The sequence below is a fragment of the Diabrotica undecimpunctata genome, chromosome 3, assembly GCF_040954645.1.
Source record: "Diabrotica undecimpunctata isolate CICGRU chromosome 3, icDiaUnde3, whole genome shotgun sequence".
Taxonomy (NCBI): Eukaryota; Metazoa; Arthropoda; class Insecta; order Coleoptera; family Chrysomelidae; genus Diabrotica; species Diabrotica undecimpunctata.
The window spans coordinates 19,430,456-19,452,053 of record NC_092805.1 but is presented as its reverse complement, the minus strand read 5'-3'; the positions used below and the strand labels follow the sequence as shown (position 1 = coordinate 19,452,053).

At 33.2% G+C, this 21,598-nt stretch overlaps 1 protein-coding gene across 1 annotated transcript in view; it reads left to right on the top strand.

Annotated features, from left to right (window-relative positions):
• The window catches only part of bond (elongation of very long chain fatty acid james bond protein), an 82,975-nt gene extending 62,805 nt beyond the window's left edge, over positions 1-20,170 (top strand). Inside the window, exons 4-6 of the mRNA XM_072525402.1 lie at positions 1,646-1,808; positions 6,193-6,329; positions 10,472-20,170. Of these exons, the coding sequence (XP_072381503.1) occupies positions 1,646-1,808; positions 6,193-6,329; positions 10,472-10,693 (522 nt within the window). The 3' untranslated portion in view covers positions 10,694-20,170. The remainder of the gene's footprint in view (positions 1-1,645; positions 1,809-6,192; positions 6,330-10,471) is intronic.
• Positions 20,171-21,598: the final 1,428 nt, after the last annotated feature.

Below are 21,598 nucleotides of genomic sequence, written 5' to 3'. Positions count from 1 at the left end.
GTACAAAGTAATATAGACTGTATTGAAAATTAATAATGAAACACCTAAAGAACTAGGAGGAAATATACAGGGTGATCAAGTTTTGTGATACAGTTCGTTATATATGTTATTATAGGAGATAAGAAAAATAGTTATTTATTTGCCAAGTCGGTAAAATAACTATCGAACGAGTCTGACATTAAGAGCAGAGCGAGCGAAACGAGCGAGACGAGTAACAGACAAGTTCGATATAAATTGTGCACTGACGTGGTGCATACAAAATTTTATCGTCAACCATAAAAAATATTTTCTTTGCTCTCTCAAATTGAATAACAAGTATAATTGTTTAAAAATTACTTGATTGATTGTGCCCATCTTTTGTAAATGTAGCACTATAAAATGCAATTTAAACGTTTTTATTGTTTATTTTAATAATTATAAACAATTAAAAAACATGCTTTCTTTCGGGTTGCATTTGCAATAAATTTTTTGTATATACGCGTACCTTTTAATAAATTCTTGCACTGCTTCTTCTTCTTGTAAATCGCACATTTTGTAAACTATACCGAGATCGCCATCGCCATCGTGGACGCGAAAGCGATTAAGGTCGCTTAGATGTGTTCTCCGCTTTTTGTGTTCTAGTACAGATCTTTTTGTTGACCTCCTTCAAAAATACATCTCCAGTAGCTAGCAATTTAGCGTTGTACTTTTTGGTTATTTGCCAGGCTTTAACTCCATAGGTTAATACTGGTTTTAGTATTGTGTTGTAAATTCATTTTTATTTTCTGCTCTTATATTTTTCTGCTACAGTACCGAATTCAGGATTTCCTGGTTGCGAAATTTAAGGGAGTGGCATGGGCGCAGTTCAATACAGTTGTTCAGAGCTGCAGCCAACAAAGTAAAGATTGCTGTGATGGTAGCCAACCTCCCATAGGAGACGGTACTGCAAGAAGAAGACCGAATTCAGGGCTTATATCAGCTGTCTTCCCTTTACTGTTTCTTTTTTAATATTTTCTTCGTTTCGTCCTGTACTCATTAGTCTTATTGCCAGATATACATATCAATTGTAGTTTTCAATTGTCTTCTGTTCCAGATTCAGGTTTTTCGTTTCTTTTCTTTCTAAGCATAGATATTGTGTTCTCTTGGTATTTACCTCCAGACCCCATTTCGTATATTCCTCTAGCTTTCTTACCGTATATTCAAGATTTTTCTTATTCTCTAAAATTATAATTTGGTCATCTGTATAGTATAAAATCTGTAGTATCATATCTTCTATTGGTATGTAAAAAAACCCTTTCTTTGACGACGTTTCGGCAAGGTCAAACTTGCCATTATCAAGTCAGGTTAGCTTTTCTTCTTCCTAATGTAAAAGAAGAATTGAGAACGTCTCTGTGGTACCATTTCTGTATTATTGTTAAATAATATTTTATTATTTTTGCTAATTGGTCAGTATCAGTTTTAGTAGTTCTGTGTGTATTCCTTCCGGCTCTGGAGCACGGTAGTAAAGAAAATTAAACAATTAAACAAAAAACTTTTAAAATAAAAAGAAGATTGAATATATTACACACGAAAGTACTAGATTAAAAACTACTGGTAAACAAGTAAATATTTTTTTTTAATATTAAATTTGATTTGATTTTTTTAAGTAATATATTATAATTTTTAGGTCTACAATTCATCTTGGTGGTACTTTTTCTCTAAAATAGTAGAGCTCTTGGACACTGTTTTCTTCGTTTTAAGAAAAAAACAGTCGCAAGTAACGTTCCTCCATGTATATCACCACGCCATTACAATGTTCTTCTCATGGGGATATTTAAAATTCTTGCCTGGTAAGTAAAAGAGACTTATTATTTACTTTTAGGGCTTTCATCTTAAACACCAAACTATGTTCTTTTTTTTGTTAATTAAAAAAAAATAAGATTTAGATGCCTCATAAACAGACAGAAGACAAACAAACATCTATATGCCAAAAAATTAAACCACCTGGAGAACCTGAAAGTTCTATAAGTAGAACAGCGATTGCGTGAAGAATTCAATACAATATAGAACTTTTTTTAGCATATGGCATACAATAAGAAGACATAATTAATTCAATATAAAACGTTAAATGGTGTATTACTACAAACGAACTTCTAATGTATCAATATACTCTAAAACATTTTCGGTCGCATTCAGGAACTCATTAGTAAACTGAAGTTTACTCGAAGCACCAGCAAGTAGCTTTATTACCTGACTAGACCAAATGTCAAAATATTGGTTTTTTTAAACCAAAATTATTCAGCGAGCAGTCAAAAACGAGATTACTTTAAAAAAAAAAACGGGTGTGGCAGTCCAGTGGGACAGCCGGTAGAAGTTATACTTCTATACACGCGTTCCCCGTTAAAAATTTATATAGGAGTCAATCTGCACAATCATTACATAATGTAATGCTATAGATGAGAGAGAGCAGAAAGCGAAAAAGAATTAGTTATATAGGTATATGGTGCATCGTTTGCTGTATATAAACATTTGACCTGTAATAGGAGTATAGTAAATGAAGGATTGTATCAATATTTTAATGAAAATATAGTTGAATGCAAAAAAAAATTTACACATAGTCTGCAGTAAAATTCATTGTTTATTTTGTTATTAATATAAAAATTACAATACAATAAATACACTGCAACATAATTCAATATAATAATACAATATAAATTAAAATGTAATATTCATGAGTATTTAAAACTGCCAATATACATAACTTACTTTACGAAGATAAAATTAAAAAACCAACAACTCGGATTATGTTGTAAATTTTCATTTTATTTTAAAATTTATGTTTTTTGCGTATATTACATATATTTAATAAGATTAACGTGAGGTTTTTAAATATTTCAAAAATAAAAAAGAAAATTCATAATTGGGATTCGAACTCACAACCACCAGCGTATGAACAAAACACGTAAAGGATTTGAGAAATTAGACATGACACTAACGGATTTCAAAATTGACAGTTCTCGGTAAAACAGTGATTATTTTGAAATACAAAAGCCTAAAATAATTATAAACGTTTAATTTTAAATAATACAAAACATATCACATAAATAATAATATTAATAAATATTATATTATATTATATACGTATATATAATATATAATATTAAATATATATACAAAAGGAACATTTTTATTCTCGAGAGAGGAAGAAACAGAAAATATATCTTCTGTCTCTCTCTTACTCATTATCTTACATATGTAATGGTTTCACAGATTCACTCTCATGCAAATTTCCAACGCCGACCGTGCGTATAGAAGTATAACTTCAAAAAGACAAATATAATAACAAACTGATGACCAACAGAGAACAAGATAGTAGTGGGCAGACTGCAGAAGAAATGGACGGATGATATCAAACATGTCATGGGCAAGTAATGGATAAGAATTGTCAAGAGTAGTAAGAGGCTTATGTTCAGTAGACGAATATGGGCTTAAAAAAAAATCTGTGAGCTTCAATAAGCTAGAAGATTTTGAAACATGGGTTAAGTCTCAAATTTAAAAATACAAGACAGCAAAAATGTCTAATAAACAATATCATTCAACGAATAAATTATGAAAGAGAATTTTTATCAATAAGAAAATAAGACAAATTAATTTACTTACAACTATTGCGACACGAAAATTCTACTCCCCAATTAATTATAAAGATGTCAATGAGAAACAGATAATGGACCAGGCTAGGTTTCGAATAACTAAAAGGGGCAGTAGAGGACAAGAAAAGAGCAAAGGAATCACTTTAATAATGAAGACATCACTCAAAAAAAGCATATTTAAAAATAATATAATGTAATTAGTTAATACTCGTCGCAAAATATATTACATAAATGCACTAAGTAAAGAAGTTTTGATTCTTCTTCTTCTTGATGTGCCTATCCGTTATGAATGTTGGCAATCATCATGGCAATCTTTATCTTATCTGCAGCAGCGCGGAAAAGCTGCACAGATGTTGTATTGAACCAGATTCTGAGGTGCTTTAAACAAGATGTTTCTCTTCTTCCTGGACCTCGTTTTCCAAATATTTTTCCTTGCAGGTTGGCTTGAAGGAGAGCATATCTAGATTCATTTAGCATAATATGTCCAAAGAATTGTAACTTTCGAGATTTGATGGTAATCAGTACCTCTCTGTTCTTATTTATTCTTCTGAGGACCTCCTGATTTGTGACTCGGTCAGTCCACGGGATCTTAAGTATTCTCCGATATAGCCACATCTCAAATGCTTCCAGTTTTCTGCACATATCTTCGTTTAAGGTCCACGCTTCAACACCATAAAAAAGAACAGAGAAGACGTAGCATCTCAGCATTCTTACTTTTGTATCAAGAGAGAGGTTGGGACTCCTGAAGAAGGCTCCCATCCGATTGAAGGTGGATCTAGCTTTTCCGATGCTCGCTTCAATCTCCTGGTTGTTGGTACATTCTTCATTTATTATGGTGCCGAGGTAGTTGTAGTGCGTCACTCTTTCTACAGGGGATTGGTTGACGTAGAGTTGACCTTCTGTTATCCTTTTCTTGCTAATTATCATAAGCTTTGTCTTCTTTACGTTTATATTAAGTCCATATTAATGACTGTAATCGTGATTTTGTTCATAAGGACTAAGTGGTCCGCAAATACCATGGTGTCATCTGCATATCTGCATACAGATTGAATATTACAGGAGACCAAATACAGCCTTACCTCACTCCACGCATGATTTTCATATAGTCAGTGTGTAATTATTTTCAGATCTTGGTTGTTAATTTCTGCTTCTTTTAGCATTTGCATCATCTTGACGTGCTGTAATATATCAAACGCTTTCTGTAATCAACCAAACATGTGTATACGTCGCAGTTGACGTCTCTGCATCTCTGAAATAAGACTTGTACTGAGAACAAAGCCTCTCTAGTACCAACAGCATTTGTGAACCCAAACTGGTTGGGGGAAATTTGACTTTCACACAGCTTGTAGATTCTCTTATGAATTATCTTTAGTAACAATTTTAGGACATGACTCATGAGGCTTACAGTACGGTAATCTTCGCATTTTTTGGCTCCAAGTTTTATTGGAAGTGCAATAAACTCAGATTTCATCCATTCTGTTGGTATTTCTCCAGAGTTGTATATGTTGTTGAATATCTTTGCGATTATTGCTATTGATTCATTGTCCATTAGTTTGAGTAGGTCTGCTTGTATATTATCAGGGCCTGCCGCTTTGCCATCTTTTAACTGTGTTATTGCCGAATAAACTTCCTGCTGTAATATTCTTGGTCCATCATTTACCTCTTCTTCTAGCTCAAAGGTGTTATCTCTTTGGTCTTTGGACCGCCAAAAAACATGAACATAATAACTATTTAACAATCCAAGTCATTAGCACCTCTGGCTCTAATGACGTCTCTCATTCTTTGTGGAAGGCTTCTAATCAGAGACCGTATGTACTCCAAATCCAAATTTTCTCATTTTTTCATTAAAGCGTTTCCCATTAATCCCACATATAAAAGACTGTCTGAAGGATACGGGCTCTTATGCATCTTTCTAGGTAGTCCCAAACATGCTTAATTGAGTTTAGGTCTGGGCTGACTGCTGGCCAACCTCTTGAAGATATTGCATTGTTATTATAGCAATATGCAGGCAAGCATTGTCTTGCATAAGTACGAAATTATCCAATAATTGGAACAAAAGGTACGATACTTTCTTCCAGAGCCCCTCTTATACACCGATCAGCTGTCAGGAATCCCCTACAAAAAACTGTTAATTCAAACAAATAAGAATGCATCTTCTAATTGAAAAATCAAGCACACAGTGCACAGATGAAATTCTCCAACACAAATATGTAAAATAAATATTCTCTATTATTAACGTTTTGTTAACTTTCTCTTTCGACAAAAAAACTTATAACGCTTTAGTTTTGAAATGTTATGAGTTTGTAACGACACCTAAAGTAGACCATTGACAAGTATTATAACATTCTGCTGAAAATTAAAAATTGCTTTTAAACTTTTCTCTGTTTTATAAATTATGCGATACTTTTTGTGATTAATATCAACTTATTACTTATTATATTATACCTTATTCGTGGGCTACGCCACTCCTGTAGTTACGCATGGAGCACTTTCTCATTCGACAACACATCCTGTGCAATAAAACTATTAATCTAATTCTGTGTGCTTCAGTAATCAGCTAATAATGAACTAACAATTATTTTAGGTGAGCAAGGTCTTGTTATCGGATTTCTAAATTCGCTTGTACATGTTGTAATGTACTTTTACTACTTCATCGCAGCACTTGGACCCAAATATCAGAAGTACCTCTGGTGGAAGAAGTACATGACCTGGATCCAATTGGTGAGTTTATTAAAATCTTAATTTTAAATAGAAATCATATGAATTTTAGTTGATATGGTTAGTTTAACTGCACTTAATTTAAGCAGTGTTTATAAACATTTTTAAACTGTATGGCAGAAACAGTAAATACTTTATAATCTATAAAGATTTCAAAACTTTCGCGTAATTAAAAGAAATAAGACAAAAAAGTATTTTACCGGTTTTGTGTTGCTTTAATTAAAGCTGCTTAGAATTATATACAATGTAATATAGTAACAATAAAAGAAGATATTATAAATATTGTGAGAGTACACCATGGAGTGATATGACCAGTTAGAAATGAGAACAGGATATTTTTAAACAAAAGCATGACTAATAAGTTTTACTTTAAACTAATGAGAATTACTTTATTGCGTAGGCTTCTGTTTTTATTTTATTCTATGCTTCTATTTTGAGCTCGTATCTTGAGCCCTCGTCTGTTTTGATTATTTTTCTTTCTATTTACGGCTAATAATACCGTTTTTTCAATGTAGTTTTTTTATATTCACCTATTTGAGATCAAGATTAGCTTACTAGGATAAACAGTGATCATAAATTAGTTCTGGACAAAATACAGCTATATATTGTGAGGAAATGGCGAATTAAACCATCAATATTCGACAAAAGAGTAATTTTAAACAACTGCAAAACCTTTAGCCCAGTCTGGTTATGCAAAAATCATCGATTTCACGGCAAAATTTTTCACAGATATGTGAAGCTTTACTAAGGCTGGGGGTTACTAAATAACGAATAGATGAAAAAGTACTCGAATTTTTACCTTGCGTTTTTTTTAAACAATAATTTAAGGTCACAATTTGATTTTTTGTCTATAAATTTTTTCCCTTATATTTTACATAAACAATATTTATATCATTTTTTATATCAAGAATATCTTGATTTTCTCGTTTTTTAAATTAAAATTGATAAATAATTTACGGAGATATTTGCAAAAAAGCAATTTTTTTGCACTAATTTATAAATTTTATTAATTTTTTTATTAACAAAATAAAATGTCATTGATACATAAGTTTGTGCGAAATTTCCCCCCGATCGGTCAAATATTTTAAAATTATTTAATTTTTTTATCCCTGAAGCTAAATATTTAAACTATTGAACTTGCTCTATGCTGGACACATTTAGCAAATTTAATAGAATTTTTTAAGACTTAAACTATCTCAGAAGTTAAATGCATAATTAAATCAGATATCTGCGATATCTGAAGCTTCGACTGAAGAAAATGTTTCGACCTTTTTTTTTAACCAGATTGGGCTACTTGGTTAGAAGGATTTTCTTTCTGAAATGCATGTTCATTAGAGCAAATGCTTCGGGCTTTAGCATATAATGAATATGATTCTACCCTATGATTCATACTCATTTACCCTAACACTTAAACGTCTTGAGGATTCTGCCAAATAAAAATTTTGGATAGAATGTATCTTAGTGCATTGGTTATTTCAAATATTATTTTACTATATGTATATCACTAGAATCATTCGTTTTAATTTTCACTTCACTAAATACATTTACTCAATAACCAACACAAATACACTAAGAATTAATAAATTCTTTATCCTCCATCAGTTTTTCTATATACTTGTTCCCTTATTTATGTATTATTTAACACAAATACTGTCAAATAAACGCTTTTCTATCAAGACGTGGTCTATTTAGTTTACATCTCCAGGAGATATCCAGGTGCTTTTATGTGCCTACAGGACTGTGTCAGCTACTGCTCTGTTGGTGATCATCTGCTGTGTTCCCTTACATGTGCTGGCAGTTGAAAGGTCCAGGATTCATAGTCGTGGTGGGTGGAACATACTAAGACACACGATGTTGGAGCGTGAGCATTGGGCTGACAAAAGAGATAGGTTTTAAAGAGAGTGTAACTGTGTGAATATTTGGTTCCGTTAATGAAATTGAGGTGAAAATGATGCGGGATGAGTGGTGGTGGACAAATATCTACAAATTTATTAGGGAGCTGCTCACAGGGAACTCACAGTGGGAGGAAGAATAGAAATCGGGTGATAGCCGAGCATTTAACTTAATCTATTTAACTCTTCCATCCTGACGTCTGAAGTAACAGAAGAGAGGATTTTAGTTGCACGCTGACATTCTTGGAGTAGTGACGGGACGAAGTGTTAAAGGTCTATCTTGGCATCTTGTCCTGGCAGAATTTCGTCAAGGTATTAAAAACCCAATACTACCGGGGTGAGTCACAGGTGTCTGTATGCAGATTATCCTTCTTCTCGTTGAAGATATAAAAAGGTGCCTATATGTATGATTTTGTGGGGAAATATGAGAGAACTGATGACCATTCGTATTTCTATGTAGATTATTCTTCTCAGTTATTTTGATGTAATATTTTTTAATTCCTAACTTTACATATATGTGTCACCTATGACTATTTTAATTCGTTTTTGTTGTCAGTTTATATGTTCGCTCTAGTAGTTGGTAAAAAGCTACTTTGGTCTCCTCATTCTGTTCATTCATTGGGCATAACGAACGTATTATGGAAAAGTTGAAAAACTGGGGTCTTTGTTTCTATTCTACAAATTCATTCATTGACTTTTTCTTCCTCTTTATAAGCAATTCTGCATGTTTATTCGCGGATTAATACCTCTATGGAAGGTTGTCACTCCATCTTTTGCGCGGTCGTTCTTCTACCGATTGGTGACTGATCTCTTGCTATTTTGACGACACGGGTCTCCTCCATTCTGCTTATGTGATGATTGCATTTTCTTTTTTTATTTTGTGTCCATTCATTTATACACTGTACGTTACATTTTCTTCACTTCTCTTTCGATCTCTCAGCGTATTTCCTGTAATTATTTTAAGTACTCTCATCTCTGCCGTTCCTAGTAGCCTTTGCGTTGTGGCTGTGTTGGGTCTTGTTTCTGAGGTATATGTCATTATTGATCTTAAATTGGCTTTATAAATTCTTGACTTTATTTCAGTGTTAATGTGTCTTTTTCGTCATATAGTGTTACTAAGATATCCTGTCAGTTTTGGACTTGATCTCTCACTTCTTTTTTCAGGTCTCCATAGTTAAACAGTGTAATTTCAAGGCATTTTACTTCCATTACTTGTTCAATACTGATGCCATCAATTTCTATTTTACATCTGGTTGATTCTTTGCTGACTACTATTGTTTTAGTTTTCTTAGCGGACTACTATTTTCAAATTACTTATTTCTTGTATCTAAACCACTTAACAAGGTAGTGTGCTATAGTATCCTGGATACCCTTCCCTGGCTAACTTTTTTCCTGAATTACTGCGAAACTAATTTAGTATCTTTTCAATTCACTCAGTATGGCGTTCGACACTCCAGATCTATTAGAAGTTCCAACGTTCCAAGTCCCAAAAGAGTCCATTCCGAGACTTGTTTGCAGGTTTCGTACTAATTGGGTTTTTTTTTTGGGGATAGGTTACTAGCCCGTCGTCGTCCAACCCTCCTCCTTTATTCGGGCTTGACACCGGCACTGGTAGTTGCTGACCTACTCAAACCACCCAGCACTTAGCAGAGGTGGAGTTGATATTTTCGTTATTTTATTATTTCCGTCTTGGATATATCAATTCTAATTAAAACCTTTTGCTTTTGCCGTGTCTGTATTAAGTTCATATTATCCATTTTTATATGCTTCTGCTTTATCTTCTGCTACAGATATTTTCGCTCCTTTTGGTACAATTTACACTATAAAAGATCTTTTCTTAAGATTTTTTTGTTACACTTTATACAAGTTAGCAAGCTATACTGTTTTACAAAATAAAATGAGTTAAACGTGTAACGCGGAATTCTTTAGCACTCAATAAAATGCCCAATATAAATTGGCCAACGAAATTCTATCATACTATCATGCTTACATAACCGGTACTTCCAATTGATATAGAAATTAAAATGAAAGTTGTAGAAAAAGTTCTATATATGGTTCTTAAAACCATTTTTTAGTCATTAATAGTTAAAATTTTTGTAAATTTATTTCAATTTAACAACTAATTTCAAGCTTTACAAATTACGATACAGTATAAGAAGACCAACTTGGTATACCTAGTAAAACATTTGACTATTATCTGAATATTTGAATATAATTAACAATATTTTTTACTTAATGATGTTCATTTTCCAGACCCAATTCTGCATAATGTTGGCATACCTAGTCTTCATCATCGCCATCGATTGCAAACTTCCCAAGGCGCTAACCTTCTTCTTCGTCGGCAACGTAGTGATCTTCTTATATCTCTTCAGCGATTTCTACAGGAAGGCGTACAACGCAAAACCTAAGAATCCCATCGAAGTCGGACCTGCATCGGTCATCCAACCAGCTACAGAAAAAGTGAAAGCACAGTAGATTAGTATTTGATTATTTATTTTTTGTTGTATATTACGAATATTACAGAGCGTTCTTATTTAAATCAAAATAAGACGCATGATACAGCTTTGACCTAATGTTGGTATAAAACTTAAGAATTGTGTCAATTCTGTATTATTTTTCTATAGTGTTTTACCATATTCTATGTAAATACACACTGTATTATGCATTGTACATAGTAAGTATGTATGATACATATAATAAATATTTACTAAGAAAATAATGAAAACTTGTGCAGAAACTGATATATCTTTTGCTCAAATTGCAATACCGGAAAACAAGATATAACTGAACGAAGTGAAGTAATAGTTTTTGTTGCGAGTTGTGCATTGCAATATTTTGCTGACGGTGCACTGTATTTATTGGTAACTCTTATCTTGCCATTTTTCTTTTTCTTTAAGTTCCATCTTCTATAGAAGGTTGGAAATCATCATGGCTATGCGGACTCTGTTGACTACCTATCTAAAAAGTTCTGCACTACTGCATTCAAACCATTCCCTTAAGTTCTTAAGCCAGGATATTCTTCGTCTTCCCACATTTCGCTTTCCTCGGATTTTGCCTTGCATAATAAGTTGTAATAATACGTATTTTTGCCCTAACAAAATCTTGATCCATGTCCTAAGTACTCAAGTTTTCGTCTTTTGATAGTTAATATTATTTCCGCCTCATTTCCTATCCTTCTAGTTACTTCCACGTTTGACATTCTTTGAATCCATGATATTCGTTATCTTGCCATTAAGGTTCCCTAATCCTTTATAGTCTATGTTTTCCAGATAGTCTATGATTGATCGCAGCAGCTATGCGGTAATCTCGGACATTTTTCACATTTGAGATAGCTTCAAATGAGTTTGGCAGAACGAAATATTGGTGTTTGGTAGTGTGAAATTTACATTACAAATGAAACATATGCCCTCTCGTCGCCGAGTCTACGCCGAACGCCTACCTGCTAAACCAGACCCTCCTCTGTCATCCAGCGATCCGGAAGCGGAATGGCCGCTGTAAGGCCGGCATCACTTCCGCCGAAGCACTACCTTTATTCATTTATTCTCCATTCATACACATCCACACTCTATTCATCGGCAAGGAGGCTCCCTGTCTCGTTCCAGGTAGCACGTAGAAGACACTTATTGCAATCTGGCAACTGGTGGTTTCATTGTTCTTAGTGTATTGTCAAATCTATCTGCTAACCTATAAAAGGGCAATTGCCAAAAAAAATTCTAATAATTAAATGCAATTAATATTAAAAGAAACAATTAATAATTCATTCGTATTTTATGTAAATCATAAAATTGCAGAATCCATAAAATAATATTATTTTTTATAATAAAAATGTACTTTTTAAAAGCTTTCTCTCTTTGTATTTGAAGTACATAACATATACATAATAAGGATATGGCAACACTGCCAGCGCAATATTTCGTTCTGTGAAACTTAATTGACAGCTAATTTGAGGCCTCATGTGAAATCTTCATCGGGACCTCATGTGAAAAATGTACGAAATTTCATTCTGTGAGACGTGGGTTCGAATCAGACCAAGCACTAGAATTTTTCTATTCAATAACAACGAGAATTTGTTCAGAGTCTGAGGTGCCGTAGGCCGTAGTCACAAGATATATTTATTCAACATACGCTACAGAAACCACAAAAAGGGATAGACATAAAAGATTTTGTTAGTTATTGGTGTAGAGAAGCTGCTAACATATTCTTTATGATACTAAAACCAGAAACGACAATAGAAAATTAAAGTTAATGAATATTAAATTAAATAATTTAAATCGGTTATTTTAAGTAGTTTTCAATGTTTAAATGAACTTTTTATCCTGAATAAACGTGTTAGAAATACCTAATGAATTTTATTAGTTGTTGTTGTATATAGAGATCACATATTTGAAGTAAACAGTTCAATAACTGTGAATTGTTTTTTAATTGTTTTGTAATTTCAAAAAATTTGAAACACGTCATCAATAATATCAAAAAAATATTTCTAATGTGAATAACCACTGTCGTCAATTTTACTATAGACTTAATTACGTTTTCCAATTAGTCAGCAGAATTTTTCGTGTCAGTGGACATGAACTTCTTCAACGAGGATCATTTTACTAGATAATATTTTATTAGACCTAAATTATAGTTATTCTTAAAATATAAAGAAAATATGTCACTATAAAACTAAAATGAAAGCCCAAAGATATAAAAGAATTGATTTCATAATAAACGTCTACTACTACTTCTTTTTCTTCTTCTGCTTGTAGGACATGGTCTATTCTGTCATACTAACTCTTGTGACATTGATGTTCAGCTGTTATACCACATTTTCGGAGGTCTTTTATAGTTGTTAACACTGTCATTTTTTAGTTCGCATCAATCTTTTTGTATAATAATACGATTCGGACAACGACTGTAGATGGCAGACAGCAACTGCAGAAGGCAATTGCTGTCTGCCGTCTAATTTGCGTCATCTAACTTGCAACTGCTGTCCGGCATAACGTCAGTTGCTATGACGTCCGACGGCAGACGACACACTTGAACAAATACAATACTGCCGTTAGTGCCGTCGTGACGTTGGACGACATGGCAATATTGACAAACGAAGAAAGTGATTATTTTATTAATCTAGTGTCTAAATATTCCTGTTTTCTCGACTGCAAAAATTCGAATTATAAAAATTCACATCTTAAAGGTAATGTTTGGAAGGAGATCGCCCAAAAATTGAATAAAATCTTCTGATCAATGTTTCATAAGAGCCTTCTTCCAGTCTAGTTAAGTACAATGGTTGTGTAGGATTTGTCCTAAAGCAATAATACAATAATAAATCGTCATCATCTTTTTCTTGCAGTAAAACTTGCAGCATTTCGTAATCCATATTTTTTTTATGTGAAACCCAACCTCAACTGTTTTATATCGCCACGTAACTGAAGTAGCTAGTGTTGATTTCGTAATCAATTGTCGGTTTTTTACAGCAGCTGCTGCCCGCCGGCAACTACAACTACCGTCTGCAGTTGCTGTCTACTGTCTGCAGTCATTGTCGGAATCGTACCTTAGTGGCATTTTAGCTCTTGTTTTCGTTGCGTTTGACAATACTGGGCTTACACATGCTTTATATATCCAGATTTTGCTCCCTGTGCTCATATATTTATTCCACCATATGATGTCACTTAATTATCCCGATTTTCTGGTTGTCTTGTTGACTTATCTTTTTACTTTGTTTACAGTATAGCTATCATATATGATACATATATTCCAAGGTAGTTGAAATTTATGACTTTTTCTATCATGTGTTCGTAAATCATTATTAATTCAACTGGGTCTTAATACTAACTGGGTCTTTGTCTGAGATATTAACATGTTTAACTTGTGTGCTGATACGAACAAGGAACAAAAAAGCGACCAATCAATACTTATTCACCGACAATTTAATCGGTTGATCAATATTCTAAGACTGAGGTTAGGATCTCTTACTAGATCAATACTCCAGCTTGAACTCACGAAGCAGTTGACCTTTGATCAATACTCAAAGGCTCGGGGTGGAATTCGTAGCAGATGAGTCCTTTGGTTCGAAGCTCCGAAGCGGTACGGCCTTTAATCAATACCCAAAGGCCCAGGTTGAAGTTTTTACAAGAGTAGTTCTGCGGTTCTTAATTTTCTATTGCATTGGACGTTATTTTAAACCTCTGTCGGTTTCGATGATAGTGGTAGATTATCGGTGGGAGTGAAAGCATGCAGACAAATGGCAAGCTTGAGACAAACGCTGGCGGTGGTACCATCGTGTACTCCATTCTCTTTGAAAAAAAAATGTAGTATACATTTTTTTCCCAAAAACTGTTTTCGTTTAAGTGATAAGCTATTTCGTAAACGGATCTTGGATGACTGTCAAGAAGATACTTCCCTCGGTAGATCTTGAGAATGGTCCCACCAAATCAATTGAGACAGTATGACAAGGTTTCTCTTCAGTGGATGGTTGTATTTTTTCTGTTGGTTCTACCTGCGACAGGTTATACTGAAAGAATTTTCTACCGTTCCTAACATGTTGGGCTATTTGTTAAAGCATCTTAAGCCAGTAATATTTTCGCTCTATTTGGCAAACGCTTGTCGTAATTCCTAAATGGCCTGTTGCTATGCATTTATTATTCGGTCCCTATTTGGTTTATATTCGGGATAAGTGTCTATTTGGTTCCTATTCTGTTTTAATTTAGGTCAAATTCAATTCAATTTGTAAAGTAGCCGGTTTATAATAAACGTTCTGGATGTTACACACTTTCACGTTTTGTTGCCTGCTTTCGAGCTTATTTGGTTCGAGTCCTAGTTTTAACAGATACTTAAACCATTTACTCATTGAAATGGAACCTGGTTGTTACCTGATATGCAGAGGTAAGTATGAAGTCCTATTCTTCCACTCTGGTCGTGCTTACCTCACAGAATTTGCGACCACGAGAAGCATGAAGACACCCTTTACCATGATCAGGCTTTAAACACTTTATAATACTTCGTTATATCAAAAAGAGCAACTGAACTGAACCTGAATATAGAGGAAATAGTACAATGAATGATATTATGCTCCTAGTGACCATAATAAGAATGAACACTAAGACTTAACAAGGAGAAACTAAGAGATATACCAGAAAGAAGGATCAAATAAACATAGAAAAAACCTTACAAAAAGCGGGAAAAATAAAGAAAAGAGGTCACCAGAGAGAATAACAGGATTTGGTTCTAATAAAGCTTTCACCTACACTTTGATTCTTATACTTCTATTATTCTATCTTCTTTTTATCTCTTCATTAACAATACTTTCAACAACTCTACGTATATTAATGTACCTTCTTTTTATTTTCTAATTTGTCTATTGATTTATTTTATTTATTGTTTTCTTTCTCTACTTTTAAATTTGTTTTTAAGATACTCTATTTGTTTTCTTAACAACTTTTTTAACAAAAAAATGTTTATGTATTTATTAAAAATCTAGTAGATAATTCTGCACAACAAATTATGTATTGTGTGATAAATAATATTACTTATCGAAATCTGAAATCAATTTTCCGATATAGGCAAGATTTGGCATTACCCAGATCATATTTTTTGATTTACAATATGCAAGTAATCAACAAAATTTCCATCATATTCATCTTGACGGTTATAATATACATAAATAGGTATTTGTGACACAAATAAGCATCTCCTTTTACTAAATTGGAAAGTGTACGTATCGAGGAAGTAGTAAAAGCAATACAGTACAGCCCAGAAGAAAATGCTATAGGCAAATTAAAAATTTTATTAGTTACACTAAAAACAGGTGTTTTTGAGAAATACCTAATGTTATTTTTATTACTTTACAACGCTAACGGAAACAATGAATGAATATGGGATATAGTGTATTAAAAACCAGTAAAATTTAAATTAAAATCACGGCTATTAATCATAATAGGTCTATTAAATGCACACTACTAATTTTATGACAAAGCTACAAAAAGTGAGTCTTGAAAGGAAACCAGGATAAGTAATACTGACCTTGCAATAAAATATGACATTAAATTCGTGATTCTGATCTACTTAGAAATTTAATAGTAGATTGAATGAAAGTAGCGTAAGATAGAGAGGATTAACTCACTGTTTGCATCGATTTTTGTTCGAATAAAGGATGTTCGGGAGAACACTCTGGTTTTTAATTTTTTTTTATTATACCAACAAACTAAGGGTACGTTTTATTACAATCTGATCAAGAAGATCAATGAGCAGTTTTACTCTAACCTAAATTGTTACAGTTGTCATTTTAAGAACTATATTTTCATTAAGTAATGTTTCTATACGTACTTATTTTCACTTTCTTTCTTTCTTTCTTGACTGGCTTTACAACTTATCTTATCTTATTCGTATCTAATCTTATAATATTCACACTTTACAAAGGTATATTAAGCCCTCACAATGTTCTGATTTTACACTAAATATTTTCACTTCACTCACTCAAAGCCTTTGAAGTTTTGTCCTCTTAAGCCTTCTTTTTATTTATGTTTCGAGACATTGTAGACATTTTTCATGTCTGTTGGCACATTTCGCAATTTTTTGTTGTACTGTTTTTATCTTCAAATCTCGGTGGATGTAGCTATTTTTATGTATCATGGAACCCTTATTGCCCTATTCTGAAACCTCTGTATTACTTCAATGTTGTTTTTACTGGCAGATCTTCATGGTTTTCGCAGTTTTTTTGCAGCTTCTTCATGGTATTCTCCAACTGATAGAATAGTTTGATAGTCAGCGAAAGTGCCGATTAAATCTCCTTCAAGGTCTGGAATATCATTAGTATATAATAGGTAGAGTAGCAGTCCCAGTAAGCTACCTTGCGGTATCCCCGCTTTGATTTCTTTCATTCCAGGTTAGTTCCCATTCTGCGTAATTCTGAAAGACTTTCTCTGAAACCAAACTGGGAATATGAGGTTCCCTTTATCTATTATTGGTTTTAATATTTTCAGTTATAGTTTTCCAAATAGTTTCGATAGAATAGGTAACAGAGATCGAGGTATTTGTGATGAAACTTAATTTTGCAGTTTACTTGGCTTTGCGATCATCATAACTTCCGCAACATTCCAGTAAATCGGTACATGCTTAAGTGTAAATGCTGCATTTATCAAATGAGTAATTTTTACTGCAGCTTTCTTTGTAAGCTCTTTCAATATTTCTCCTGTTACCAGATCGAATCCAGGCGCTTTTCTAGAATTCATTTTTATTAATTTTCATTTATTATCCAGATTTAGTAATACGGCTCACACTCCATCTGAGGGGAAAATTCACTTATCCTAGATACCTACGGTATCAAACAATTGAGCTCTGGTGGGACTCTTTCCATGTTATCGAGCCATAGGTGACTTGGTACGCTGGAGTATCTCCCAAAAATTTTCGTACACATCTGGACGTCGCGTCGCGAAGAGTACAGCTTTCTGCATGGCCTTATAGAGATGTTGTTGATTTAGACTCAGTTGTTGTATGTTCTGTAGGAGGTTTTTGAGAATACCACCAGTAGTAGGTAGAATAATAGGTACTGTCTGAGTACTTTCCATTCTCCATTGTCTTCTGATTTGTATTTCTAGATCTCTGTACTTGGCGATCTTTTCGTTGTATTTAACACGTAAATTATTTTTGTTGGGTATCGCCACATCAATAACTGTTGCTTGCCTAGTAAGTTTATTAACTAGTATGAGATCCTGTCTATTATGTGCCACTGGTTGATCTGTGAGCACAGTGCGATCCCAGTATAGCTTGCAGTTGTCATTTTCAAGCATTTTATCAGGGACGTATTGATAATAAGGAAGATGATCTGTTTGAAGAAGTCCCAGTTTGTCAGCTAGTTCTTGGTGGATAATTTTTCTTACTGAGTCATTGCGTTCCTTATAATCAGTTCCGATAAATGCCTGGTAAGATGTTGGGTGGTTTCGTGGCTTGGCATCCATATCGGCATTTGTCATTTTGGACTTGAGAATATTTAACAATATATTTCAGGTAATTTTTAGTTTTAATAACCTGATCCTAAATGGCAAGTAGAAAGCCCTCAGTCTCGGGAATCATCTTTCCTTATGTCAACCAATAGTTCGATGCTGTATTGTCGACATATTCTTAGCTGCTCTTATTCAGATGTCGCTTATGCAGAGGTTTACTCATCCAGGTGCGCATTTTTCTTGTTTAGTCAGGTGATTTATGATTTTCTTCTTCTTTCTCCAAATTTTTTACCTTTTTTTCTTCTTATCTACTCTTTATCTGTAAAATTTTTCGACAGAGCTATGGCAGACACAATTATTATTTTCATTGCATCCTCTGAGCCTATTCCATTCTACACACCTCTTATAAACTAGTCTTATCTTTTCTTTCTCTTCTCAGTCTTTTATCAAACTGTTCTCGAGAAATATGTTCTTGAGAAATTGTGAAAATAAGTTTTCACAATTTTATACTTTTTACCCTCATTCATGAGTTTTCTGGTATTTGGGTTAACAAAAATGCTTTCTGTAAATTCACTTACTATAACGATGAAAATATACTGCCATCACTTCAAAAGTCACTTCATCTCTTGTTATGGTCTCTCTAGATTCAATTGTTTTTGTATCTATGTGGAAATATGTTTCTTTAAACACCTTCTCTATCTGTTTTCACCTGTCTTAACAAATTATAGACCAACTCGTCTACTACGTCATATATACAAACTTTGAATGCCATTGTAGTTCACCAAAAACGTACTATTGAGAAAGTAACAGAAGAATGTTTGCTCTGTTCCCGAGAGCATGAAAACGAAATGACTGGAGCAAGGAGAACTTTTTTACAATCAGGATTTTAAAATTTCCGGAGCTTGAAACTGTAAAGTGGATTAATCCAAAAGAGGTAAATAATGAGTTTCTATTGTCGTTGTCAAAATATAATGAATTGAAAAGTACATTAATTTTCGTATGCTAAGTTATTCTTTTCTTTGTTTACATTTTCTATCCTTCTGTATTATTCTCTTCTTTTCCACGTTTGACTGTAATTATTTAGTGGTTTAGTTTTTGATGAAGTTCATTCATAACACCTGTTAAAGATTTTCTAAATGCGTCACACTATTTCTATGCTGAGTTAATTGCTTCGATGTTTCTTGTAGAACATGGCTTCTCATTACTTGGAGATTCATTTCGCCATTCCGCTGGTTCAGTTTTTGTACCTAATTCCTGATACATGAAACTGCTTCGGACATTTTAATTTCCGTTCATAAATTATTTCTTTTTTGGATCTCGAATATTTATATACGTTATTAAACGTTTATGACAACTTGTAAAATGGACAATGTTGCGAATTATTTTAATAGAAATCTGTTAATATAGGTATCACAATACTTTGACTTTTATTCTTTTTTCCGTTATTGCAAACAAAACAATACTTTAAAAAATATTGTTTTTAGTACCTGTCTTGAGGGACCAATCTTGCAGTAGTTTATTTAAATAAATTTTAGAGAATTTACGAAATGTTAAAAATTGTTTATAATGTTTATATAATAATGTATATAGGACATAACTGTTAACTTTTGTTAAGTGATAATTTCTAAAAGTTTAATATTTCTGAAATATAATAAAATTTACATTTGTGAACATTTGTTACATTGTTAAAAAATTGAATTGTAGGTATACAGTTTTGTAACCTGCCAAACCGAAAATTTTAATCTACATCCAGGGAAAAAGTTTTGAACATAAATGTACAGGATTACTTTTATACAGAGCCTTAAATTTTGCAGAACGCTCTTGTTAGATATATGTATGTAATTCTTTATTGCAATTTAAATATTGTTTACATCCTGTATGTATCTGTTACCATTCGAATATGCATATTTATTGTTTTAAAAATTTATAAAAATAGAATGTTTGTATGTTCCAATATATGTTTTATATATAATTGGAAGTTGTATTATACTTTATATGCGAGGTGAAAATTAAATCAAACTTTACGAAATTACATGACTTTTGTTTTTATTCTAACCATTTACTTAATTTTATGTCATTATATGTCCTCCTCCTCTATATTTCTCCTATATTGGAAGAACTTGAGGCATTAAAAAAGGAAAATCAAACAAGAAAATTCTATAAAAATCTAAATAAAGCAAGAAAAGAATTTAAAACAAGGATCGGACTATGTAAGGATAAGGAGGGGCATATACTCAATACAAAAGAAGAAGTATTGAAAAGGTGGGTGAAACACTATAAAGAACTGCTTACTATCGAAGTAGAAGATCCAAATCAACCACCTCCAGGAGCAAAAAACAATACACCATTGGAGCCTCCATCAATTCAGGAAGTACGGGATGCAATAAAACACCTAAAAAAAATCTCCAGGAAGTGATGGTATACCCGCGGAACTTATTAAATGTGGAGGTGCTACTCTGACTAATCATATATATAAAATCATACTGAGAGCCTGGAATGAGGAATAAATCCCAGAAGAGTGGTGTATTGGGATCGTTCGCTCGCTACACAAAAAAGGCGATGAATTAGAATGTAGAAACTATAGGGGAATAACCCTCCTTAATACAGCATACAAAATATTTTCGAGTATTTTATATGGTCGCCTGAGTGAATATTCAGAGGAGCTTCTTGGCGAATATCCAAGTGGTTTTAGGCCTGGTCGATCAACAACAGACCAGATCTTTGTGCTAAGGCAAATACTGGAAAAAACCAATGAATTCAATATCGACACATACCATCTTTTCGTAGATTTTAAATTGGCCTATGATAGTGCCCTAAGAAATAAATTGTATGAAGCCATGGATGAATTCCACATCCCCGATAAACTGATAAGATTGGTTAAGGCTACAATGCGTAAAGTTGTTTGCAAAGGTTGTCGAAATACAGGGCGAACAATCACAGGCATTTGAAACGCATGTTGGGCTGCGACAGGGAGATGCGCTGGCGTGTCTCCTTTTCAACATAGCTTTGGAAAAGGCGGCCAGGGATGCCCAAATAGACAGCAGAGGAAACATTTTTAATAAATGATCCCAAATTTTGGCATATGCAGATGATGTTGATCTAGTTGTCCGCACAACACGCAAGCTAGAAGAAATGTATACCACCTTGTCAAACGCCTCAAAAAATATGGGCCTGCAAGTAAATGAAGATAAAACTAAGATAATGGCATCAACACCCAACAATAGAGCCAGAAACATCGGCTACCAATTCACGGTTGATAATTCTACCTTTGAAGTGGTGGACAAATTCACATACTTAGGCTCCCTGATCACCAAGGAGAACGTCATGACGGAAGAAATCAAGCGAAGAATAATCCTTGCAAACAAATGCTATTTTGGACTGAGTAGACATATGAGAAGCAGAAACTTAAGCCAAAAAACAAAAATAACCATATACAAAACCCTTATACAACCAGTGTTGA